The sequence below is a fragment of the Rhodamnia argentea genome, chromosome 6, assembly GCF_020921035.1.
Source record: "Rhodamnia argentea isolate NSW1041297 chromosome 6, ASM2092103v1, whole genome shotgun sequence".
Lineage (NCBI taxonomy): Eukaryota > Viridiplantae > Streptophyta > Magnoliopsida > Myrtales > Myrtaceae > Rhodamnia > Rhodamnia argentea.
The window spans coordinates 6,538,768-6,565,655 of record NC_063155.1 but is presented as its reverse complement, the minus strand read 5'-3'; the positions used below and the strand labels follow the sequence as shown (position 1 = coordinate 6,565,655).

The 26,888-nt window shown below is 40.2% G+C and overlaps 2 protein-coding genes across 2 annotated transcripts; both read left to right on the top strand.

Annotated features, from left to right (window-relative positions):
* The first annotated feature begins 1,976 nt into the window (after positions 1-1,976).
* Positions 1,977-4,559, top strand: LOC115743633 (glycosyltransferase BC10-like). Its single transcript, XM_030678489.2, has 2 exons — positions 1,977-2,663; positions 3,804-4,559. The coding sequence occupies exons 1-2, from the start codon at positions 2,058-2,060 to the stop codon at positions 4,446-4,448; spliced, it is 1,251 nt and encodes a 416-aa protein (XP_030534349.1). The 5' UTR covers positions 1,977-2,057; the 3' UTR covers positions 4,449-4,559.
* Positions 4,560-22,048: 17,489 nt separating this feature from the next.
* On the top strand, positions 22,049-26,067 carry LOC115743581 (protein SAR DEFICIENT 1-like). The gene is made up of 8 exons (XM_030678424.2): positions 22,049-22,193; positions 22,322-22,397; positions 22,760-23,309; positions 24,083-24,243; positions 24,351-24,548; positions 24,652-24,751; positions 25,117-25,842; positions 25,877-26,067. Exons 1-7 carry the CDS (start codon positions 22,105-22,107, stop codon positions 25,347-25,349), a joined length of 1,407 nt encoding a protein of 468 aa, XP_030534284.1. The 5' UTR covers positions 22,049-22,104; the 3' UTR covers positions 25,350-25,842; positions 25,877-26,067.
* The last annotated feature ends 821 nt before the right edge of the window (positions 26,068-26,888 follow it).

The following is a 26,888-nucleotide window of genomic DNA, read 5'->3' as shown; positions in this document are numbered from 1 at the left end:
GACCAAAAAAAAAAAAAAAACCCTCACAAGTGGGGCCGATGGGACACGTGGCGACCCGGGTGGAGGGGAGTTCGCTGACGTGGAGGGCCGGGACTAGTGCAAGAGCACCGGATGCTCTATTCCTTTCATTACTTGGTAAGATTTTTTTCAGTGCCAAAGCAATAGATGATAAGAAGACATGGAGAGACCGGGTCGTAGATAGGGCTCGCCACGGGGCTGCGCCGGCCCCCAATTGGGTGGCGGCCCATGCCCCGGTTAGGGTCTGGATCGGGTCAGGCCCATAGGCCCTAATTGGCTGGCTGAGGCCCGGAAATTTTTAATGGATTGGGCCTTTGGCCGAGATCATGGGCCTAGCCTTAATCATGTAATGATTGCTCAACTTAATTTTGACTTGCCTTCCCATCCCTCTGTTAGCTACCTTCCAACGTATGACCGACCGCCTACGGATGCATGTTTCCACGACCCTATTTAGGAGCACAAACATTCCTGGCTTGCTCAAAAGCACCCAAAGTATCCCTAGTTATTACCAAGCAACCGATAATCTGGTCACCGGTCTCGAGTTCGATTCTTATGTTTCTACATGACTATTTTTCTTCCGGCCTAGCCGTAGTAATAACTGTAACCGAGAGGAGATGCTAGGCTACATTGAACAGATATCTCCAAGCCAAGATGCTTGGTTTTGGGCCTCGGGATGATGATCTTGAGTCCGGAAAGCCCGATTTACGAGAGAGATTGATGGGCCAAGCGGGCCTGATTAGATCGAGCCTTTTTGATGGAAATACTTTATCCATCATGTAAACGAAATTGTTTCTTCGTTAACTCAGTTATTTTCACATGTCCTTAAACTTTCTTCCAAAAATTATAGTTGGACAAAGGTTATTTTATGCTGTGGTTTCTCTTCATTAGATTTAATTAAAATAGATCAAATAACGAGTATTTATTGAATTAGTTTCTCTTTATTCATCGCAATCTAATTATTTTACTCGAAAAGATCTTTTTTTTTAATTAACTAGCTTGTTTTTTTGGGTCATAACTCTCTCATTCTCTTTCAAATAATTACAGACATTATAATTCCGGAAGATTGACCTCTATTTAACATATGCGATTTGATTTCCATCTACAAACAAAATGAAAGATTTTGCTAATTTCCTTGTCAATCGCTTTATCGTCTTCTCTTCTTTTACCGATCCCGTGTTAAGTATCGTATCACAAGAACACCATCCAACCACGAATAAAATCCTATTCCGTGGCGAAGCGTCCGGGTTGTTTTGCTTGTTCTAGTCCGATAATAGTGAGGATGTACTCAAAATTCTAGACATTTTTCGCTTGCAAAGTTGAGAAACAGTAAATATCAAACTTTAATTTGTGTCTCTCAATCAGTCTCCCTCTTTCATTCTTTATTTTTAAACTCCTCTAAAAAGACACAAGTCTCGTTGGCTGGGCTTGAGGCCTCCACATGATACGTTCCAAAAATCAAATAAATCTTGTCCGGTTTGGTTCGACAACAAACAAACCATAGCATGCACCTCGTGAACAACAACCTCTCTACCGTTTATGTAAATTTTGTCATGATTGAACCGCGGTATAATTTATGTGTACACGTCAATTCGCCGGTTCACATTCGAGTTGATGAATCATTCGCATGCCACGAATTCTTGTGTATAGTTGTCCGCGACGATGGAAAATTTCTCAATTAAGGCACGAATTCCCCTATGGCAAACTACGTAGTAAATTAGTAAAGAAATTCTTGTTTGCATATATGTTTATATGCATTCTTTTATTGTGTCCAGTCTCGGCTTCCTTAGTATTTACATATGCTGTTGTAAAGGGAAAAACCCACCATTTATGGAATTAGTGAAATGGCCAAGAAATCATAAAAAAAAAAAAATAGATTTCTTTCACAATTCAAATCCCAACTTGTGGAAATAAGTTTGGAGAAGTCATAGAGTAACAAGGACAACTTGGCGCCAGCTTCTTCAATATCTAAGAGGCCAACTCTCTCTCTCTCTCTCTCTCTCTCTCTCTCTCTCTCTCTCTCTCTCTCTCTCAAGTAAACAATGAAGAAGAATGAACAGCAACAACCGCCGCCGCCACCGCCACCGCCGTCGAAGCTCACCCGCTTCACCGCCCATATGCACTTCCACCACCTCATCCACTACTTCCTCCTCTTCGCCTCCGGCTTGGCCCTCGGGCTCACCCTCTCCACCTCTCTCAAAAACTTCTCCTCCTTCAACCTATCCCTCCAACTCAACAACCACAATCAACTCTCCCCCCAAAACCCCACCTCGCCACCACCGCCTTCGCCGCTGCCTCCTTCGCCGCCTTCCCTCTTCAACCAAACCCCGATGCGATGGTGTGGCGCCGTCCTGAGCGACTTCTTGGACCCGCCGGCCGCCCTGCACGGCATGGACGACAAGGAGCTCCTCTGGAGGGCGTCCATGGCTCCCAAACGGCCGCAATACCCTTTCAAGCGCGTCCCCAAGGTCGCCTTCCTGTTCCTGACGAGAGGTCCTCTACCGCTCGCTCCGCTGTGGGAGATGTTCTTCCGAGGGCATGATGGTCTCTTCTCCATCTACGTCCACTCCCATCCTACGTTCGACGCCACGGCAGGCAACGGTGAGAGCGAAGGCTCAGTCTTCCACGGCCGGAGAATTCCTAGCAAGGTCAGTGACGAGCATCCATCTTTAAAAGTCCAATCTTTCACGCGTATACTCTCATGATCTTGGTCTAGATTATGCATAATTTCGTAATTTGATCCATGAATTTAGTTCGATCTTAACTAAAACCAAACCACAAAATCGATGAAACCTTAAATGTGTGTCACCCTAGGCTGTCTAAATGCCACATTAAGTGACGGCTTTAATCGGACACTAACCTATGTTTAAGCTTAGCTACCTTTAAGTTACGGCCTATGTAACCCTAACACATGTTCACGAAAGAAGCAAGTTCTTTCGTCGGCTTTGAACAGGTCCCGGACTCGCTTTAGCTATCTATGTCAACAAATATTTATTCACATGAAGAAAATATTCATTAAGTTGTTATTTAAGTCGAGAAAAGTGCTAATAATATGCATAATCGGGTAGCTAGAAAATCGAGGGATAATCCGGGATCCTCGAACTCGCCGATAGCTCATGACCCAGTTAAGTAACGGGGGTTCGCCCGGCAGGCGGGCCGCCCGGGATCTGATACCGCTCTAGGGATAGAGGGGATCGAACTCGTGATATGAAGTCACTCGACCGAGCTTGCCCGAGCCCGTCCTGGTAGGTGCTATTCACAAGCGATCGTGGGGAGATCGATCGCATGGAATTTGCCATATTCGAGACTTAGCTTGGATTCTACTCCTTTTGCAAATGGAAAAGAGAGAAATTCCAATGCCCTCGCGTCCTTTTCGCCATTCCTTTCTTGTCGGCGTCCCTTCTGTGGAAAGTGAAAAAGGTGTAGAAGCCGAATTTAGACGCCGGAAACTCCAAGAGCTTCGATTGAAACCTTCCAATTCCAAATTCAGTTATAATGAAACGTGTATCGTACCCGAAAAAATTTTCCTTTTCGTGCAATCGAAAAGAAAAAGGAAAAATATCGCCGCCCTCTTTTTTTTTTTTTGCCCAATCGCAGCCCTCTTTAGTAACCAAAAGAATTTCAATTCAAAATTGAGGGCAGAAAAATGAAAATAAAAAGAGAAAAAAAAAGGAAAGAAAAATCTTCAGTTCATATTGCAGAAATATTTTCTGGCATGCTTTTGTAGTTGGGCTCAACTAGATGCAACTTAGCTGAGCCAGGACTTTCGATTTCTTGGGCTCGTGCAGGAGGTCCAGTGGGGCAACTTCAACATGGTGGAGGCCGAGCGGCGCCTCCTCGCCAACGCGCTGCTCGACATCTCGAACCAGCGGTTCGTCCTCCTATCCGAGTCCTGCATCCCCCTCTTCAACTTCACCACCGTCTACTCCTACCTCGTCGGGTCCTCCAAGTCCTTCGTCGAGGCCTTTGACGAGCCCGGGCCCGTGGGCCGGGGCCGGTACAACCCCCGGATGCTGCCCGCCATCCGGATCAAGCAGTGGCGGAAAGGGTCGCAGTGGTTCGAGATGGACCGGGACCTGGCGATCGAGGTGGTCTCGGACACCAAGTACTTCTCCACGTTCAGGAGGTTCTGCAAGGGCTCGTGCTACGCGGACGAGCATTACCTGCCCACGCTCATGAGCATCAAGTATTGGCAGAGGAACTCGAACCGGAGCTTGACCTGGGTCGACTGGTCGCGGGGCGGGCCCCACCCAGCCCGGTTCATCCGGGGGCAGGTGACCGTTGAGTTCTTGAAGAGGTTGAGAGGTGATGGAAGCAGGAAGTGCGAGTACAATGGGAAGAGCACGACCGTGTGCTTCTTGTTTGCTAGAAAGTTCCTGCCCAATTCCTTGGTCAGGCTGCTCAGATTTGCTCCAAAGGTCATGGAATTCTGAAAAACTAGGGAAGGAAAAAAAAAAGGAGGAGTTATATTCCTTTCATTGATTATTTTGATGATGTCTTTTGTCTCGTTTCGCATTTTTTCAGAATTGGGAAAATGACACAAATGATTCATGTACTTTGGCCTAATGGGCAATCTCATCTATAAACTTTTAACTTGTTCAACGTGGCCCATGAACTTTAGCTTAATGCGCAATGCTATCCCCGAACTTCTAATTTGTTTAATATAGTCTCTGAATTTTTTATATATATTCAATTTAGTCTCCGAGGTATATGAAAATATTCGAGTTGTCCTTCCATTAGTTCAAGTTCGGGAACAATATTGAACATCTTCATATAGTTCATGGATTGGATCAAATATGTACCAAAAATTCAATGACCACATTGAACAAATTAAAAGTTTAGAGAAATATTGAGCCAAAATTTAAAGGTTATTTGTGTAATTATTTCTTTAGGAATCATCTGACAAATGTTAGCAATAATCCTAATAGACTGTTGTAGGTGGCAGGCACAAGTGGAGCAATTGACACAATATTTCTTTTTGTACTTATCCACGAGGTTACTGATGGATTGATAAGTGTGGGCATGACATTGAAGTTCTAGTGGCTTCCTCGGTCAAATTTCGTAACCTTGATGTCCATAGAAAAGGCAAATGAATCTGAACAAAAAGCTACCACTTCATTTATACAATATGAGAGGATAGCTTTATGTCCTTCTAGCATCACAGTTGACAGGTAGAGTAACATAGCAACTACAAAAAACAGTAATCACCGCATTGTAACCCTTTTTTTTCCCTAGTGTTTGTAGTACTAAGATAATGAAGATCATAAAACCTATACCAAATAAAATCAGCTCCTACAATGTTTGCTGTAATTTTAATTATAAACAATAAAATCCAAGTACGCAAAATATATCCTGAGATTTAAGGCCACCCAACAAAAAGGGGAACAAAGAGGTTGTAGAAGCAATCTTAAAGATACAGGCCCTGTTTGGTTCAGCATTTGGCCAAGGGACTTTGAGAAAATGCAAATACCTTTGGGCTAAAGGCCTTTTCAAAATGCAAGTAGTGTTTGGTAAAGTGTATTTTAAAAACACATTTAAAAAGCAACTTTGACGAAAATGTTGTTTGGTGAAAAATGAACTTTGTAAAATATTTTTTCTTTTTGAAAAAAAAGCGGCAGCTGCCGGCGGCGGTGGCCGCGACGGGCGGCGGTGGCGGCGACGACGACCGGCGACCGGCGGCGGCGACGACGACCGGCAACGGCGGCAAGCAAAGGTGAAAAAATTAAAATAATAAAAAAATTAGTTGCATTTCGCCAAAGTTCCTTAGCCCAAAGTACCTCTGGAGGTACTTTGGGCTAAGGAACTTTGGAGAGCATTTGAGATGCAATTGTATCTTCCCAAAGTGAGTCAAAAAATGAACCAAACACCATTTGCATTTGGCCAAGGGACTTTAGAGCCCCAATGCTCATTTGCAATGCTGAACCAAACAGGCCCGCAATCATCTAACAATAGAAGTAAATGACCGGACGCATCATAGTCAACAGCAAATATAAGTTCCGAAGGAAAATGGGGGAAAAAGAAAATATAAATTCAAAGTGGCGCAACACCGCAAGAACTTGCACACGAAACCTCAAAGCACCCAAAGACAAACCCCAAAAGCGATTGGGAACGATAAAATCGACACAATTCTCTCCACCATTATCACCGAGAAAGGGATGCGATTAGAAGAAACGACACGGACATCGGCACGGACACATGAACCTTGTCCAAAATCCACCGGCTCGGGCGCAAAAGCTGACCCAAACAAAGAAACCCAGAGAGAGAGAGAGAGAGAGAGAGAGAGAGAGAGAGAGAGAGAGAGAGAGAGAGAGAGAGAGAGAGAGAGAGGCCTGGGTGGGCTCATTCTTCTGATGAGCTTAGCATACTCATCATCCATTTCTAGAGTATGCGGTTCCACCGCTTGCTTCGTCGGGACGAAGCAAGCCCAAGAGCAAGCAAGTGGAGAACGGAGTGAATAGAACAGAGGATGGAACGCCAGGGGGAGGAGAATATATTCACGGGGAAGAGCGTGGTGTGCGAGGTAGAGAGAGAATAATAAGAGAGAGCGTTGGTGTGTTGTGATTTTTGGCAACAATTGTGTTGAGAGAGTGAGTGAGCAGATTTTCTTGGATGAAGTGGGATGGGTAGAAAGAGCAGTCTTCGGGAAGACACAGAGAAGGATAAGGGGGAAGTAGTAACGGAGATGGAGGATTTTGAAAATTTGCTGAGAGTGCGACTTGCAAGGACACGTGTTAAATTTTTTATGTTATGGCTTAGAGATGACGTGGTACTTCAGGATCACTTAATATTTTCTCCCAAAACATCCATTCATTGCGATTTTTGCTGCATTGAAGCTCGTTTTATCGAGATTTCATAGTAGCCTTATTAGACATATCTAGATAATAGGCATGAGCATAAAATGAAACATTCTGGAGCTATTGTTGCTTTTTTTTTTTTTTTTCAAGTCGTCGTTGTTTTTTTTTAAAGTCGTCGCATCAATTACTTTGTACATGCAAAGTTATCGAATGGCTAAATTAGAGGGAATTCATCACTCATGCTATGAGAGATATATTTTTCTTTTTTAAGTAACGGATGAGATGTTATTTTGTTTGTAAAGACACTATGTTAAGTACTTTTTTTTTCTTTTCATTGCAACATGAAACTTCCCATCTTGCACATGTAGGATGTGTTTGGGAAGGGCTTTTCCAAGGGGCTTTGGGTGTCCAATGCTCCTTAGGCCAAAGTCTAGGTGTTTAGAAATGTTTTTCAAAACATCCTTCGGTGAAAGTAAGCTTCCAAGAGGCTGCCCAAGGCAGTCTTGGCTTTCTAGCAATCTCCGTATGCTGCCGAGAATGAACAATTTTTTTTTTACCTTTATTATCCTCTCATTTTTACTATAATCTCAAGTTTAGCCCTTGCTCTCTCTAGAATCTTAATACAGCCAAAGCACGCCGCCCTCGGATCTGGAGCTCCCTTGCAACTAGCCACGACGACCTCTCCTCAATCTAGCCTTCAAGCATTGACCCAACCTCGGGCGAGACGACATCGAGGTTGCGCGACCTTAGGCGACCGATGATGAGGTTGCTCGACCTCGGGCGTGCCTCTCTCAACTTCGGCGTTGGGCAAGCCGGGCGGTAGATCCGAACTTCGATGTTGTACGAGTCGGGTGGAAGATAACCGCAGCCGCGTGACCCTCGGCGACTTGACGCCGAGGTTGCGCAACCTCGGGCGAGCAACAACGAGGCCGCCGGACCTTAGGTGTGCCTCTCTCAAGTTCGGCGTTGGGCAAGCCGGGCGGTATATCCGAACTCCGATGGCGCACGAGTCAAGCGGAAGGTAACTGCCTCCACGCGACCCTCGGTGACTCGACTTAGGTGTCACGTGATCCCCCAACGGTCTTTGTCACACGAGCCGGGCGTCTGTCCATCTCCTCCATTATTGTAAACTCCCAAATTTGCAAGGAGAAGATGAACAGTGCGTGGGCAAATTAAAATAAAAAGTGAACAGTGCATGGGAAAAATGTAGTGCATGGTGTTTTTGAGGCTTGGATAGTTTACTTTTTCCAATTTTAAACAAATTAGAATAAACAAAATCTAAATAGGTCATTGACTTTCCAAATATTTGTTTATCAAACAACATTTTTCCAAACTTTCTTCCCAAGGCACTTTTCAATTACAGTTTATCAAACAACTTTTGTATTTCACTAAATCCCTTCGGACTAAAGATATTCACATTTTCCCAAAGATTTTCCTCAAAAGCCTTTCCAAACGCAATCGTAATGTGTGATTTAGAGAAAAGTTTTGAACCTGCAGTAGGTATGATTTTTTCAAATGAACTTGAAGTATATAATGATTATGTGGCTTATACAATTGGCAAAGGATATGGAGTGAGGAAGGCTAAGGTGGTTAGAAATGCTAAAAGAAAAATAACCCGATGGATGTTTGTATGTAATTGTGAGGGGTGTTCTCACAGCATATCCGATAAAGAAAGAAACTATGAGAGGTTTGAAGTTAGATGCGGTTGTTTTGTTCATATCAAATTTAAGGTGGATAATGGTGTCTATAAAGTTATAAAGTGTGTTTCTAAGCATAATCATGCACTTATACCCAAAGATCAAAAGCATTTGATAGGATGTGAAAGAATGATACCTAATAGCGACAAGGCTGTCCTAGCTAATATGGCTAAATCTGGAATTGGAGGGACTTTTTCATTTGACTTGTTAGCAAACAGAGTAGGAGGGAGCCAAAACTTGCGTTTCATCTTACGTGATGCTCAAAATCACTTGCAGACAGAAAGATCCAATGTTATAAGTGGGGGGATTGCCAAAGTCTTCTAAATCATTTTTATTGCATGCAAATACAAAACCCGATATTTTTCTATCTTGTGTAAGTAGATCAAGAGGGTAGGTTGACAAATCTATTTTGGAGAGATAGCTTGTTCAAATTTGATTACGACTATTTTGGTGATGTGTTGGTGTTTGATACTACGTATTGCACCAATAAATATAATATGATATGTGTACCTTTTGTTGGATTAACCACCATTGGAAGAATACTCCGTTCAGTTGTGCATTTTTATTGGATGAGACTGCTAATTCATTTATTTGGTTATTTTAGGTATTTTTGGAGTCTATGGGTCATAAGGCTTCGAAAACCATCTTCACCGACCAAGACCAAGCCATGACAAAAACCATTAGAACGGTTTTTTCGAATACACAACACTATTTATGCACTTGGCATATTGGAAAAATGCCGATCAAAATATTCTACAACTTTACCACAAGATGGAGTTTAATGATAGATATTTCTTTGCGCTTATGTATAGATGCAGATTAGAGGATGACTTTGAATTTACTTAGAGGGAAATGGAAGAGGAGTGGAAAACTGAGAATAACAATTGGCTTTGGATATTATACGACCTTAGACATAAATGGAGTTCAGCTTTAAGTTGTAATATTTTTACATGTGGTATAAGATCAAGTCAAAGGACCGAGAGCACTAATAATGTCTTCTAGCAAATGTCGATCAAGACATTAACCATTGTAGAATTTCTCCACCACTATGAAGAACAATTAAAGCATGTGCGAGAAATTGAAAGTCAAGATGTTTATAGTTCTAGTGGGAAGCCCAAAATGTAGATTTTGAACAATGGGATTTTGACATATGCTACTGCATCTTTGTTTACTCGTATCATATTCAAAAGGTTTAATGAAGAAATGTTGCAAAGTATCTCCAAACAGATTTCAAGTACTTCACTCGATGGATCGATTGAAATGTATACTCTACGGTGTAGGGGGATTCAATGTGAACATGTTGTCAGATTTGATGCAACAGACTTTTTAGTTTATGGTGAATGCAAATTATTTGAATTAAAGAAGTGATTGTATCGCCATGCCTTGTGCATGTTGATTGGGAACATATCAATTACGAGTATTCAATCTTCCTATATTTTGAAAAGATGGACTAAGGGTGCTAAACAATGATATGTGACTAATGAATCACCTAAAATGTCAACGGGTCCATCTAAATTTAATCGATTTTACATGTTAATGCAAGAATCTTTTGAACTGATAAGTTTGGGAGCCGAAGATGAAAATACTATGAGCATAGTGAGGAAAGTCTTATAAAAAGGGAAGGTTGACATTTCATTATACAAGTCAAGTCTGGTTGTGACCGAGGATGCTAGTGATGATTATAACGAGGTTTCTTTGTGTGACATTATGGTATTCCTCCTTTGAAACAAAGGAAAGAGAATCGATTATGGAAGACTTAAAAGCTCAAGTGAGAAAAAAGAGAGAGAAAATCTAAGAAAGGAATACTCTCAATGCGAATAGAAAGCTGAGGTGAGTGACTTATTATTCAAGTTAATATAAGTAGCTATTGATGCCAATTAACATATTTAACACTTTGTAATGTAGAGTTGGTTGCCCAAGCAACACATGATTAAACTTATTTCCCTGATTATTCAACGCATTCAAATCAGATCCGTAATGCCTTTTATCCTAACAATATTGATGGTTCTACAATAGATCCAAAGTTTCATAATTAAGCATGTTGCTCTTAGTCCTCCATTTGTATTTACATTCTACTAATTTGGTCTTTTTTTATATAGATGCATTCAAATCATATCCGCTAGGGATTGTGAATGGGTTTTTCCCATTCACTAATCGGGTATTTAATAGTTGGAAGTAACATAATAGATCCATGGAAGCATTTAGTTACATTCTACTAAATGAGTCATTTATTTTATGTAGATGCAATCACCATACATCATGCTGCCATAATTATGAATGGATTTTCCCCATTCATTAATTAGGTGTTTATTATGAAAATCAATTTACACCCCAGTGTTGTTTCATCTTTTTATATTGTATTATTTATGAGAAATGGTTTGTCGTGGATCGATGTTGGAGTACCATAACATATCTCATGAACTATTTCGAGTCGGGTACTATTTACCTTTGCGGATGTGGTATTATTTGAGATAATATTGATCTAGCCATGTTGTGTAGTACAATGTAAATATATTTGTTATTCCATTGCGCAAGGGTAATTACTCTCTTCTCAACAACTTGTGATAAATGAGTTGAACAATTTAGAGAGCATCAACAATATATGGTTGCAGCATAAATAGTCGGGAGGAATCCTCATCGGGGGCAAGAGGGCTTAGAAGGTGGCGATGGTGTTATTGTTTGTTTTGTTTATGTCTTAGGGCTTAAAGATCTAGGTTTGAGGTTTTGAAGATGATGATTCTCGTTACCCAGTTATAAATCTTTCAGTTAGATGTGTTTCATGTGTTTTTTCTTGAATCCGTAATCCCGGTTTGTAATTGCTCTTTTCGCTATATCGGGTTCATTGATGGAACATGGGTTCAAAATTGTTGAATCCAAACATATACGTGAAGCAACATTTTTTGTTGAATCACAGCTTGTAATTACTCTTTTTTCTATCTTGTGGTATAATGGTTGAACAGGACTACATGAGTATCACCTAAATGCTGATCTTATAGACAACATCCTCAATGACTAGGTACTCAATCTTCTTGCTTTTCCTTCCACTTGCAACGACCTTTAGTGTAAACGATATTAAACCATTTAAAAATAAATATGTATCATTCAAGTCGTTGAATGAATGTTCTCCATTCCAGGAGCTTTCATTTAAGAGGTTCTCTAAAATTTCATTTTCTTCTCCGACTTAATTTTCCAAAGTTAAGAATTGAGAAACTTACTCTTAATTGCTTAGACTTTTGCTTTTTTCTTATTAAAATGGTATAAGCTCTTATTAAACTTCAATTAAATGGTTTTTAACTAAGACCAATTCTACCAAGTGAAATCTCCTACTCTTTTTTCCCTTGCTATAGCTATTGGTAGCCCCCATTCACACTAAGCTGAGCAAGAAGTCTCTTTTTAGAAGTAGTCTTATGAGTTGAATGTGGAGTGTTACCAAAGTTGTTATTTTGAATGATATTTGATTCTTTGAGTTAGGTTTTTGTTTTTAATTTTAGTATTATATCATGAAGAGCTTTCAAGATCGGTGATTAGACTAGAATAAATTGTTTCCTTGTCTTTTGTTTTTCTATATTATAGCGACGTTGTTCTTTACCGCTTGAAAGAAACCTTGTTGAGAAGGGCAAGGAAAATGCAAAGACTTAGAAGACAAACATAGGTATCTCGATTACGCATCACGAAGGCGACGGAAGTTGCTGCAACATCCCCGATGACGTCCGAACACAAGTTGCTCTGACGCATTAGTAATTGCCGAAAGCATAGTATCCGAAGAGATTCCGAAGGTCAGAAGAAGCATCAAAATGGTGGCTGTTAAATATCATTATAGCATGTTTAACAAGTCACAATTAAATCATGGAAAAAAGAACTCTGTTAAAAACAAGGCAACGTTGTACTCATCGTGAATGCAACAACCACCTGAAAATTTCATTCAAATAATCGCTGCTTGTAATTGCCTTGTGGAATAATGGTTATCGTCACAAAATCTCACTCTTCATCCATTCATAAGATGGTGCTTTGTAAAACAAGAACTATGAAACCCTTTGATGTCAGCAACATTCTTTACATCATCAGAACCATAAAAAACATGTCGCCCGCATCACTCCTATGCTCGTCGTGCCTCAGATTTTGAATCTTCATCACCGAAACTAGCAAAATTACAAGTTCCCACTATCTACTTTTTCAAAACATGTAGTCCTACTAAAACAACCAATAAGACACAAACTAACAAAAAAATACCTATTAAATGGTGCATATCATGCCTAAATTTCTGCACCTTCTCATCAATCTTCGTGAGTTTGTCTTTCAAATGCTGAAGCAAATACTCAATATTTCTCATTTCATCTTTAAGTACTGTAGGTGGAACCTTCATGATAGGATGATGTATATCGCTTATAGGCAAACACCAAGAAAACAAGTCACATGTTCTATCCACACAATGATAGTAGAACTTGTCTAAATAGTCTCATTCACATTGGATGAAGGCATCATACCCGCAAGATAACACCCTTTTTTTTTGGAGAATCAGTTTGACAAATGATAATACAAGTACAACTAATGCAAATAAGATGATGATGGAGTAAGCAAAGAGAATCACGAAATTTCGAAGAATCGGTTTTGCAATTAAAGTTTCTTAAAGTACTATATGAATCCTGCAGAAACACCTCGGTTCAGACATGGAAGGTGAAGACAAACCCCCCCCCCAAAAAAATGAAAAAGAACAAGGTGAAGGCCAAGAAGGGAAAAAAAAAAAAAATCAAATCTAAGCGACATTCTCACACCTTTACAAAATCCAACTAGCGCATGACACAACTTCATCAAGTAATGACAACACTAGAGGACGAGGGAAGTCAGGATAAAGAGACAAACATCAATGGATGTGTTCCCTTTAGTAGAATGCCGATTCTCTAATCTGACCATCTTGGAGGGTAGTGATGTAGTATAAAGTTATAAACAAACCATTGCTGAATGAAATCTAGCAACATTCTTACTTATAAAAGTAATAAAGGCAAAGAAGAAAAAAAACTCAAATCTAATGTCCAATAGGCTACTGTGCAGAATGGATACATTGCAAGTTGTTCTCATCGAATAGATACATCAATGGTTTCACGTTGGGGACCACGCGATGGAACGCTTGTGAAGAGGGATTTGAGAGAGAGAGAGAGAGAAGATTTCTCGTGGGATGACATAGGCAAAGAAGAGAAAGGTCGCCCAGAGCAGTCATCGGGAAGCAGCTGACAGGGGGGAAGCAGTAACGGAGAGTAACAAGGACGGAGACGAGGGTGGGTTCGGAATTTTGCTGACCGTGGGCCCGGTTTGCCACATGGCGATTTTTGAGTGGTCTAACTCAGAGATGACGTGCCACTGTAGGAGCACCTAATATTTTCTCGCCATGTCCTTTTGTGTACCTTTCTCCAGCATTTCAAATGTTGGGTTTATGTCTTGGGCTGTCGATATCATTGAAACGTCTCAAATTGCCTGTGTTTTGGGAGGTGGCAGGTAGCTATCTTTGACATTTTGAGATACTTGTAACTATTGTTCTTAGTTTTATCTCTTGACCTACCGACGAGAAGGGAAGGTATTTTATGCATGAGTTGCATTGGTTAAGCGACGGAGTCATTGCACCTCGATAAAGTCATCGTGCGCTTGCGATATTGGAAATCGACATCGTGGTTGTCTTTCGGAAAATCGCGATGTTGGTTGATTTGCTTCGCCATTTTTCATTGATTCATGTATAGTTTGTATTAAGGAATTATCATTCCCTACAATAATTGAAATTCTCAAAATTCAAGTTCAAAGAAGATATTAATATACAATGATAAAATGATTGTAGCCGGTTGTTTCATAGGTCTCTCTCTCTCTCTCTCTCTCTCTCTCTCTCTCTATGATCCACCATCATAGAGGCCGCAACCTCCATGGATTCACTCGTGCTGATGTCGCCTGCCTCCTGCAACCGCAGATCTAGTAGATGACTGGAGGCAATGCCAATTCTTGGTGCAGGGCAAAGAGGGAGAGAGATAGATGTTTAGGGTTTGGATGGAGGATTTGTGATTAATAAGCTTAATAATTTTGGTAAAATTGGGTTAAATGCGGATCTTTTATTTGGCCGCCGCAGTATAAAAAATGTTAAGGCTGCGTTTGGTTCGGTCTTGGAGATATGCAAAGCCATTTTATCAAACATCTTCGACTCAACGTGTATTTACTGAAGTAAATAGTATTTGGATAGTTGAGTTTTGGTACATTTCTTGCAAAGCAACTTTCAAGTAAAAACATAAATGGAAGATAGAGACCCCGGCGAAGAAGCAACCAGAGCACGCTACGGCAGCGAAGAAATGGAGAGACCTAGTAAGCTTCCGGCGAGGGCCGATGCGAGCCCAGTCGAGGCCTCCTAGGCTGCACCACCCAGGCGCGACGACACTGGGATCGCACCAACCTAGCGAGCCTTGTGACGAGCAGATTTGAGCGAGGGCCACCGCGAGCCCAGGCGAGGGCTCCGAGGTCGCGTAAGCCCAGCGACCCCACTCCAAGGCACGACTCGACAAGCTTGCGGACGGGACAGATTTGTAGAGCCGGGGTCGATGAACAGATCTGCTGATCTTGATGAGCAGAAAGATCTGTAAATCTCGACGAATAGATTTGCAGCTTCCGCGAGCCTCCCGAACGGCGACCATCGACATCGGTCAGCCTCACGGACCCTTGGCGAAGCTTCAGCGGTGACGTAGATCTATAACGTTGGAGAGGATGAACTCTAAACATATGAGGGCAAGACTGGAAAATGACAAGAATAGCGAGGGTACTTTTGAACTTGCAAGAAAATGAATACAACAAAAGAAGAGATAAAATCCGGTGGACTTTTCAAGAGTCGAAACTAACAGTCAACGGGGCTCTTTCCCGTCTTCCAAGTGTCTCATAATCGTTGTCTAGGGCAAAAGGCAATGTTGATTGAGCTGAGTAGAGGTGGCAAAATGATTTAGAACCCATAGTTTAATTTATATACAATGATGCAAGTTATAAATGGGTTACTTTATACTTTTAAAATAAATTTAAATGGGTCATAAATGGGTTACCTAAAAAGTTTTAAATGAGTCAATAATGAGTTACCTAACAAGCCTAAAGGGAAAATTGTTAAAAAAAGGTTCTAAACATTTTACACTCTTACCAATTTGATTATAAACTTTTTAAGTTTGTCGATTTATCTTTAAACCTTTCATCTTTTGTCAATTTAGTTCTATTGGCCAAAAAGCGCCGACATAGATGTTGGTCTTCCTATGTGGTACCGCCGAAGTTGACATTGACAATTTTTAATAATATTTTAATATTTTTTCAAATAAAAATATTTATTTTTTTCTTTTTCTGTTTTCTTTTCCATTTTTTTCATTTTATTTTTTTTTCCCCCTCTGCTAGCCTCAACCTCCCGCAGCCTCTAGGTGAGGGTAGCCCTCACCTGATACTAGCAGAGGGAGAAAAAAAAGGAAAAGGAAAAAGGGAAAAATAAATAAGAATATTTTTATTAAAAATTATTCTCGTCAACACCGGTGGTACCATGTAGACGGTTATCGTCCATATCAGTAATTTTCAATCAATAGGACCAAATTGACAAATTTAAAAGGTTTATGATTGAATTGGTAAAACTACAAAAAGTTTATGACTTTTTTTTTTCTAATTTTTCCCAAGCTTAAGTTGATCATAAATAAATCATTTTTCATTTTTTTTATTTTTAAATAATTTTTTTATTGTATTCTAATTTTTCTTTCTTTTCCTTTTTTACATAATCCAGATAGGGTCGTCCGACCCTTGCCAACACCAGGCAAGGGCTGGCCAGCGACCCTCGCCGAACTTAGAAGGAAAAAAAGAAAATAAAATAAAAAAATCAGACTTTTTTTTTAAAATTATGAAATAATGTCCACAATTATGAAATTTATGAGATATATGTTTTCCTTATTTAAATAAGAAACTGTATTAGCAACATGTGTCATAGTTATGTGTTAGGTACGAGTTGGGTTGGGTATAAATCACTAGGTTTTGCATTGTAATAAATAGGTCACAAATGGGTTAAATGGGTCTAGTCGTGTTCGGACAATTTACGACCCGACACACCCGTATGATAAGTCTAAATCGAAGAAAAGAGCAAATTCCACGGTCATGAGCAAACTGAGAGAGAGAGAATTCAAGGCCCTCTTCTTCGAGTCATTTCTGCCAAAGTTCTAAGAAGCTAAGTTGAAGTTTCATTTTGGTTCAGAAAAAGGTTGAAGTCTCGCGACACACAACCTTTGAAGTCAACCTATTCACTTTCTTCAAACTTTAGAAAGAAAAATCGTGCAATCGAGTGCGGTTGACTATTACCAGGCAAAATACCCTAATCACCTTCAAATTTGCATTTTAAAACGTCATTCATGTCGATTTTACGCACCCGAGTTTCGGATTTCCATTTACCATGGTCACATCTCTTGCTAATTAGTCCCGCGCAACGTGAATCGATACAACATGAAATGGTTACGGGCATGCCAGCAATCAATATAACTACATGATCAAACCTTCCCCTTTAGCTGCGTAGGATGAAAACGATGTATGCCGTAGATTATCCAAGGCCAACACATCACCCCCCCAAAAAAAAAAAAGGGGGGTAAGTAAAATAAAATTGAATAGAATGGTAGATAAGGAGTGCCACGTGTAAAGTGTGATTAATATAGTCGCACTTTCAAGGCAAAGACGTTAACCATTTCGTGGGACGCAATCCAACACTGCGGGGAATTTTCCCGGAAAATTAAAAATTGTGGGGTTCGAGGAAAATGACAGGAAATTACGAGGAATTTGGAGATTCAGTCAGTAAAATGACTCTTTTTTTTTTAATAAGCCTAATTCCCTTAAAAAAATCTTCAGTTTTAAGTTCGATTTCAAATTTATTCCGAACTTTTTTTTTATCTTGAGAAAAACCCCAAACTTCGGTACAATCTCAAATTTATTCTGAATTTTATTTTATTTAAAAAAAATTACGAATTTTCAATGTATTCTCAAATTTATCGTGTGGTCCAGTTCCAACTTGACTCATGGGGCGATAGATACATATTAACGTGACATTTCCATGTGGATAACAAATCCACTCCACTAAAGAAATTCTCCAAAATAAAACCATTTTGAAATAAGAAAATTAAGAAAGACTGACGACTTTTTTGGACGTAGGGTTAGTGAGGCAGGTTTCATATTAGAGTAAAATTTGGTGATTTTTTCTTTGGCACAAAAAAAAAAAAAGACGACAATAGATTTGAGATTGAACATAAAATTATTATTTTTCAGATAGAAAAATTCGAAATAAATTTGAGACTTTGACCAGATATCGACCGATCTGCGGGGGAATTTTCCCGGAAAATTATAATCGTGGGGGGGTTCGAGGAAAATGACAGGAAATTACGAGGAATTCGGAGAATCAGTCAGTAAAATAACTTGTTCTTCTTCTTCTTCTTCTTCTTTATGTACAGAAGTCGTTAAAATGTCAGGAACTTTAGATTATAATATTAGTAAAACCGAGCAAGACCGTGCGACTCACGACCGCTTGGTCCGGTCCAAATGCGTGGCATGCGGGCGGACACGCGGACGCGGGTTTTGGTTCGGATCCCTAAACGGGGCCGCAAGTGAAAACGGGGAGGGAGCGATGGCGAACCTCGTCGCCGCGAAGCTCCGACGGAGTTTCCAGGAACGAACGGTGACGAGCACAAATCCATTTTTTTTTTGACCTATTGGCCCTAGTATCATAGGCGACCAAACGGCCTCAACCGTACGATTTTCCCGATTTAAATCAAACGGGCGTTTTCCTTTTTTGTGAAAAGGAAGGTACTTTCATTAACTTTCAAGTTCCGGCTAAATAAGCACCACTAGAGTCAATACATAACAAATTCCAAGGGAGTTGGGGGCATATAAAACCAATTAGAGGAGAGGGTAGCCAAGTTTCGATCATAAACCTTTTAATTTGATCAATTTAATCATAAACTTTTTGATAATTTATCGATTAATCCTACGTTGATCGTCATATGTGACACCACGAGTGCAGTCGCGGACAACTCGCAATCCGCAATGGCCCTGCATGAGGCCTTCGTAGCCCCAAGGGTGAAGGCGTGAAGGCCCTCGCCATATATGGGGTAAGGCCTACGGCTATAAGTGAGGCGGCCCTCGCCCGCATCTAGCTAGGACCTACGTGCCCTTGCCCTTGATTGGCAAGGTTGCAATGGCTCTGTCCATGGCCATCGTGGCACAAAAAAAAACAGCAAATAAAAATAGAAAAAGAAAAAAAAATATTTTTTAAATTACAATGATCATACACGTTAACGCCGGCGGTGTCACATAAAACGACCGGTGTCCACATTTGCAATTTTCAGTAAAAATTGGTCGGAATGACTCAATTAACAAATTGTCAAAAGATTTAAGATTAAACCAAATTAAAAAGTTTGTAACTGAAGTGACACAAATGCAATAATTCAAGACTAGGGAGAAAGAATTGCCAATTGGTCATACTTGTTGAAAAGTCATGGTCTTGAATGGATCTTTGTATAGTCCGGTTCCGCCACAACTAAAAGCCGCAAGAGGAATGTGATATTTCTTGGAAATGAACCTTTTGCCACATCACACACCTGAGCAATTACAATTATTTTTTTTTCGTTTAAAATAAACATTCGTCTCTTTCCTAGAGCCAAAATCTGACCATGATAGATTTGATTTTGATATTTTGTTACTAATCCTAATTTCCATCCATGAGCCATAGTACGCAAATTTATAATGAAAAGAACTGTATGATCATAATGGTTAGTACCATAATAAATCCCAAATTGATACGCATGTTCTACATTTATCATAAATCAATTTTCATGGCACGAAAGAAATTCCAAAACAGTATATCTAACACACATAGCAAAAAACTCGAATGACTAGCGCGGGACATAAATCCGACATGGAAATTCAACATGAATAGGTATCGTAAACGAATCATTTTAGAGAAGGGAGACCTAAAGAAAATGAATTAAGATTGGGAAATTTGCTCAAATCTACTAGTTTTTCACTAAAGTCTCCTTTACGTTTCGAAAATCTGCTAAAATTTATAAATTTTGCTCAAATTTTGCCCACAGATGTTGGTAGATTTGTCACGGGCATATTGATCTTGGACTTTTTGTGATGTGAAAATTAGTTTGGGATAAATACGGTATGTATATTCCAATTAAGAATTTTTTGACACAAAAATTAATTTGAAAGTAAATATGACGCGAGTGTCCCGGTTTGAAATATTTGATGGATGCTAACCCAATTTTATATCCAAATTGGGCGAAGCAACGCTATAACATGTTTAAATCGGGTCATCGAACCACTCGAAATAATCAATTGGAGAGTAGATGTTATTTTGTGTTTGGCTTACATCAATTCAATTCTTGTTTCCAATTATACAGAGTTTGATCTTATTCCAAAGTCAAACTAAGCTTAAAACCCAATTACAAACACCCTTGTATTCTATGTTCCTTCGATCAAATTATGAATTTGTCAGCATGTTACATTTAAGTCTTGTCTTGTTTTTTCTTGTTGTCTGCTAATGCTGTCACTGCCCATCCATGCATTAGTTTCTCTATCCTCGAGTATTTCGTGAATCACAATGAAGTGGCTATCGATGCTTCTCTACTAACACAAAAGCGAAATTTAAAATTTGGTGTCCAACTCTCATATTTTCCAAAATGTCCTTGGTTTTTTTTTAATCTCTTTTATCATTTTGTTGAAACGTATTATTGAAAGTAAACTCTTATGATCCGCTAAAAATTCAAACAAAGTAGAAAATTTCAGGCAAATACAAATTGCTGCCCATCTAAGCTTCATAATGTCTCTTTGTAAACTTTAAATTTCGTATCTATTGTGTGAAAAATATATGATTCACATATTGCTCAATTTAATTGTTATTCGCATGCACATTATTTCATATTTTGAGGAAAAATTACCAAAAAAGTTATAAACATACCGTAATTGTGCCAATTCAATTTTAAATATTTTGTTTATTAATTGAGTCCCAAACTTTTTGCATTTGTGTCAATTCAATCCATTTGACCGACCGATCTTGAGGTGGACTCTTTTTAATTTTTTAATTTTTTTTAATTTTTTTTCTTCCCACTGTGGCCGGCTAACAAAGGTAGCCTTGTCAACCACAGTGGGGAAAAAAAAAGGAGAAAAAAAGGAAAAAAAAGAAAAGAGAAACTTTAAAAAATAAAAATATCATTAAAAACTATCCACCTTAGCGTCGGCGATACAACGTTTGCGCTGGCCGATCAAATAGGTTAAATTAACATAAACGCAAAATATTTATAACTCAATTTCCAAAAAAAATAAAATATTTGGGACTGAAATGACATAATTATAATAGGTTTGGGATTTTTTTGATAAATTTTCCTAGATTTTGAAGCAAAATGTATGTTTTACATTTCTTATGTTTCCAAGATACCATGCGCTAGACTACAATGTTCCGAGAAACCTATGATATGCCTAGATACCGCAAAGGATTTTGGGCTACTATAAACTTAGGATTCTCTAAAGTTAGATAGAGTTAACCCCTTAATTCAAAACATCGTTGTCTCTTAGAGGGAATTCACACCAAACATCGAAACGCAATCCTTCCCACCCCCCCTCTCTCTCTCCACTCCTCCAACTCTACCGCCGAATAACCTCCGCCGCTTGACTCACCACCACGCCGCACCACCACACCCCGTCTTGTCGTTGCCGCACTGCTACCCCTGTCCGTGCTTTTTATTACCGCCATCTAGCTAGATCACGTTTGCCTCCCTAGGTTCGTGCATTCTCTCTCTCTGCCTTTCTCATTTCCTATCTCGATGGTTGTGACCTCGTGACAACCGAGGTTGCGAGCCACCCCAATGTGGCCCGATGCTCGAGTGACACCGGCAAGGCCCGGCCCCACCCTTGTCCTCGTCAAGGACAGAGGAGGGCTCGGCGAGGGAGGGGCCGGTGAAGTCTGCGTAGTGGGAGGGAGGCATGGCCGCGTTCGCTGTCATGACTAGTGGTTGTAGTTGCCGTATCATCGTGTACAAGTGAGTCAAGATGGTCCCGGGACAAAATGCCAAATAAGAAAGAGGGAGAAACAAGGTACAAAAAAAACAAGAAAATATCTTTATTTGATCCGCGTAGTCCAATTTACTGATTGCCGACTTGTGTTTTTTCTGTTTTTTTGGTCCAAATTGCTGATGTGTTCAGCTCTTACAAAATGTGTACGGTTCTTGCAACAAAGCAAGAGAGAGAGAGAGAGAGAGAGAGAGAGAGAGTTGACTTTGGGGAGTCAACGTCAAAGTCGTTAAATCATATAGGTCGCTACGAAGCCCCCGATTGCCCGGCTGTTTCTTCCACCGTTCGTCGAAGCTTCAGGCAACTCCAAATAGTTTGATGTCCATCTTTCTGATGAATATTTTAATGCGAACCTCAACGTCTTCTTCACTTCTCTCTCTCTCTCTCTCTTCAAACTCAATATAAATAGCCATCTCTCCCTTCCCAACTCTCTCTCGTCTCTCCCTCCTCTTCCTTCACCAAAACACACGCACTCTCTCGATCTCGATTTGATCGCTTTTGGGACTTCATCAATGGCTGCAAAAAGGTTCCTTAGTGAATCCGGTTTGGACTCCGACCCGCCCTCCGAAAAACGGATGCGAACTCGACCTTCCTTCGCTTCGTATGTCTTGATTTCCTCCTTTTCTGGTCGCTTTACCCCCTCATGATCTGCCTTTTTTTTTTTCTTTTGCATACGAATCATTCTTCTAAATTCCTCATCGTATGAAATTCCTTTATTTGTTGACCCAGTGTAATTGGAGAAGTGGTGATGGTGAACTCTTTGCAGCACTTCTGCTCGGGCTTGGAGCCGATGCTTCGTCGAGTGGTAGGTTCTTGTTTTGATAATATCTTCTTGAAAGTAACCTCCTCTCTTTCTAATTTACATCCATGTAAAGGTAATATATATTTCCTTTTCATGGTTGATCTTTGCTCATTGGAAAAGGAAAGAAGAGAGGAGAAAAGGAGATGGGTTGAATGCAATAAATTTTCATGTATGATTGGATGAACCCTAATGATATATCATGCGTCACAATCACTTTAACTTGCACTATGATTCTATGATCTCATAATGAATTACTTTGCCACTTGAAACATATACACTGAAAACCCTAGACCATAACATGTTATGATCACAGGCAAAACTCTTAAATTTGTTTAGGTCTAATTGTTTCTCTATTATCTGCTCAGGTGAATGAAGAGGTGGAGCGCAGCCTTGCACGGTGCTCACGCACGCTCACGCGAGTCCCCTCGCTCCGAATGCAAGCCCTAGAACCTTCTAGCCTTGAGTTAAGGTTTAGCAAAAGTCTCAATCTGCCCATTTTTACCGGAAGCAAGATCATGGATGTGGACGGTTCTCAGCTCCAGATCATCCTCGTTGACACAAGAGGCGATCAAGCAGTACTCACTTCTCTTCCTAGCCTGATCAAGGTCGAGATCGTGGTCCTCGACGGCGATTTTCCTCCAGGAGACCGCACTAATTGGACGAGCGAGGAATTTGAACGAAACATTGTTAGGGAGAGGCAAGGGAAAAGGCCTTTGCTCGCTGGAGAGTTGAGCGTGACCATGAGGAACAATGGGATGGCTTCCATTGGGGAAATTGAGCTGACCGATAATTCCAGCTGGATCAGGAGTAGGAAGTTCAGGCTTGGTGCTAGGGTTTCTCCAGGGAGTTACCAAGGCGTTAGGATACACGAGGCCATGACCGAGGCATTCACCGTCAAAGATCACCGAGGAGAATGTGAGTTGTTTGAATTTTTTCCAGTATTCGCACTAATGTCCATTCTTAGTTATGTATAGGTATATGATCACATAATCAATCTTATAAATACACACAACATGATTTATGTTCATTTCATAGCGTATCCAGATGAAAAAGAATCTTGCAATTTACCACATGAAATGATCAATTCTTTGTACATGAACTTGTAGTTTGTCCAGAGTACATATGCCCCTATCGGTACTCACAACCGCAAGCACATATACAAACACATCTTCACACTAATTCACATGCATGAGATATTACAATAAGCTTACATGATCTTTCTTTGTTAGCATTTTGGGTCTCGAAGTCCATTGATCATTGTTGGACTGCACATAACAAAGCGCGATTCTCGTTAGGTATTACTCAAGATATCATTGAGGTTGGTACTTGTCAAGATAGATATTTTACACACAATTCATAGCACTTCAATCACAGATTAGTAAACAAAAGACATCAAATCTCAGTCTCCGGTCAAAAGTGCCCGCACCGATGTCATACTGAACATAAATATGTCATCTTCCTCTGCTAGGGTTTGATTAACAGCTAGGAAGAATCTTGGTCTTGCATCATGCGGGCTCCATCAATTCTTTGTCATGTCCTTGTCCAGCTGTCACCATAAATAGGAAGAGATGAGGCTACCAGTCCAATGATCTGTGTCCCAAGTTCTTCACTCAAATGGCAAATAGAATTAGGGTTTGCTTATTATTTAATCATCTAATATTATTGTCCTTTCTTTTTGGTTATTTAAGTGTACAAGAAGCATTATCCTCCACAATTAGGGGACGAAGTGTGGCGTCTAGAGAAAATTGGAAAAGAGGGAGCATTTCACAAGAAACTTGGTGACGCAGGGATTAACACGGTCCAAGATTTCTTGAAGCTGTCTGTTGTGGACCCAAGTAAGCTAAGAAAGGTACTTGCGCCATTCTTTACTTTTCTCTAATTTATCTTATTTTTCCCCATCAAATTTTGCTTCTTTAATTGGAGATTAATCACTTTTAAAATTGTTTGAAAAAACAGATATTGGGACCAGGAATGTCCGAGAAGATCTGGGATGCAACCATAAAACATGCAAGGACCTGTGAGAAGGGGAACAAGCACTACATCTTCCAGGGGCCCACCTTCACCATTACCTTGAATCCAATCTGTCAAGTTGAAAGAGCTGTGGTTAATGGGCAAATCCATACCCACAAGGACCTCTCAAACAACATTATCAGGGTACCCATTGAATTTAATTTTTCAGATTGTTTCATGCCCTAGCTCAAGTTTCTGTAGAGCCATGTTGTTTAATATCATGTGTTTTGTGATATGGTATTTGCAGCCCTATATTGAGAGTTTGGTCAGAGAAGCTTACTCCCATTGGAGCACATTGGAAGAGATTGACGGTCTTGTCTTCCCTGAAACAGCTCAACTGACACTAGGTATCACATAAAATCTAATTTGTCAATTTAATGCACATAATGTGAAATTATGTAGGACCACTGTTAAGTGTCTAAAAGCTTAATATGATAAACGAAGGTGTAGTTTAACATTTAATTATTTTATCACAACCCCTAACACCGAGTCAGTATGGATATATATACTTGGAGAGGCAAATGAAATCTGGAAAGATTCGAATTCATGATCTTTTGCTTTGATATTATATGAAGATTTGTAGAACCACTACCACTATTCTAAAAGATTAAGCTTTTATACGAAGGCATGATTTAACATTTAATTATTTAATTACATAAATATCGTAAATTTTCTTTATTGTTCAATTTATAATATGATGCATTTAATTCAGGTGAGATGGAGGATCCCTGCCCCACACACTATCACCTGGCAGATAAAGCTTTTGGGGAGTATTTGCCAAGCAATCATGCCCAAGTTGGGGCCAGTAATGATTGGCAGATAACCTCAGCATTTGGGACTGCCCCTTTTGAGCATTCGATCAGGTACCACAGCATCCAGGAGACATCATCGTCATCCGACGGGAACGGTCTTGCACCTCCAAGGTCTTTCATGGATGGGAGATAAAATTAGGGTTTCGATTGATGGCGCGGGGGATTGCCATGTGACTCAAGCGAGCGTAGTCAGGTGGCGAAAAAGGGTCGAGGTGGTTCGAAATGGACCCGGACCTAGGAGTCGAGGTCCGCCTCGGACAAGAAACACATCTCCATGTTTAGGAAATTTTGCAAGGGCTCCTACTATTTGCCCAATTTTACGAGCATCAAGTTTTGGAGGAGGAATTCAAATCGGAGCTTGACTTGGGTTGACTAGTCAAAATGGTGGGACTCTCGCAGCCAGGTTTAGTAGGAAGCTCTTGCCCAATGCTTTTTGGACAGGCCGTTGAGATTTGCTCCCAAAGCCATGGGGGTTCTTCAAAAACAAAGAAGAACTGGGACATATATAGTGTTGTTTTACTCTTTTTAGTGTTGCATTTAGACCTTTTTCTTAGGTTAATTTGTCAAATCCTCTAACAAAGGTTGGCAATAACCCTGATTGAGTGTTGTAGGTGGCAGGCAAACGTGTTTAACGAAGCCATTTCTTTTGTACTTGTTTAGGAGATTATTTATAGAGCAATAAGCGCGCGCCATGACATCGAAGACCCTGGGAGCCATATCCTTTGTCTACTTCTTTCCTCCATTTCAAATTCTGGGTTTTTGATTTTGTTTTTGTTGTCACTGTCATTGCAATATCTCCAATTGCCTGTGTTTCGGGAGAAAGCAATTTGCTATCTTTGACGTCCGAGATACTTCCAAGAATTGTTCTTGCGTTTTTTCTTTTCTCTCTTTTTATTTATTACTGATAATTAAGAGTGATCAATTCCTGACCCGATCCAGTCCCACCCTAAAATCGGGAACCGGATCAAAGAGATCGGTTCCCAAATTCAAGAACCATGGACTAGACAGGAGGTGCTTCGAACCGAAACGAAACAGACTAACTAATCTGGTCCTGTTCTCGGGTGGTCCCGTAGAACCGATTGCATATGCTTGAAGCACATATTCACATTTTAAATATGTAAAAGTGCCCCTAATAATGAAGAGTTTAAATGGTTTCTTTATAAAAAAAATTAAGAAATAAAATAAAAATAAAAAGTACTCGGTCCTGTCTGAGCGGTTAGCATGGGCGGTTTCATCATTGGAACTAAGAACCGAACCGACAATTATCGCTTCCAATTTTATGGAATATGGTACGAGATCGGTGCCCTTGGGAAACCAAACCGATTGGCTGGTTCGATCCGATCTCGGCGGTTCCCGGTCCGGTTAATTCTTTTTGCTCGCCCCTATTCACAAGATAGAAATTATTTGGATTATAGATACTATAAATGTCAGAATCGTACAACATACACAATTTAATTTTTCGACCACCTAAGTGCCACAATGGTTAATAATTGCTTGCTTAAGTGCGATCGGTAATTTGTGTGATCAAAAATCCCTACAAAGCATTACTATAATATAAAGCGGCCAACGTGGCTTGCCAGAGAAATGCCAGTAAAAGTGTGCATAAACGATGTTTGATTTGGCTCTTTTGTTTGCCTGAAATCGATTTGAAGAGAAACTTCAACTTGGTGAA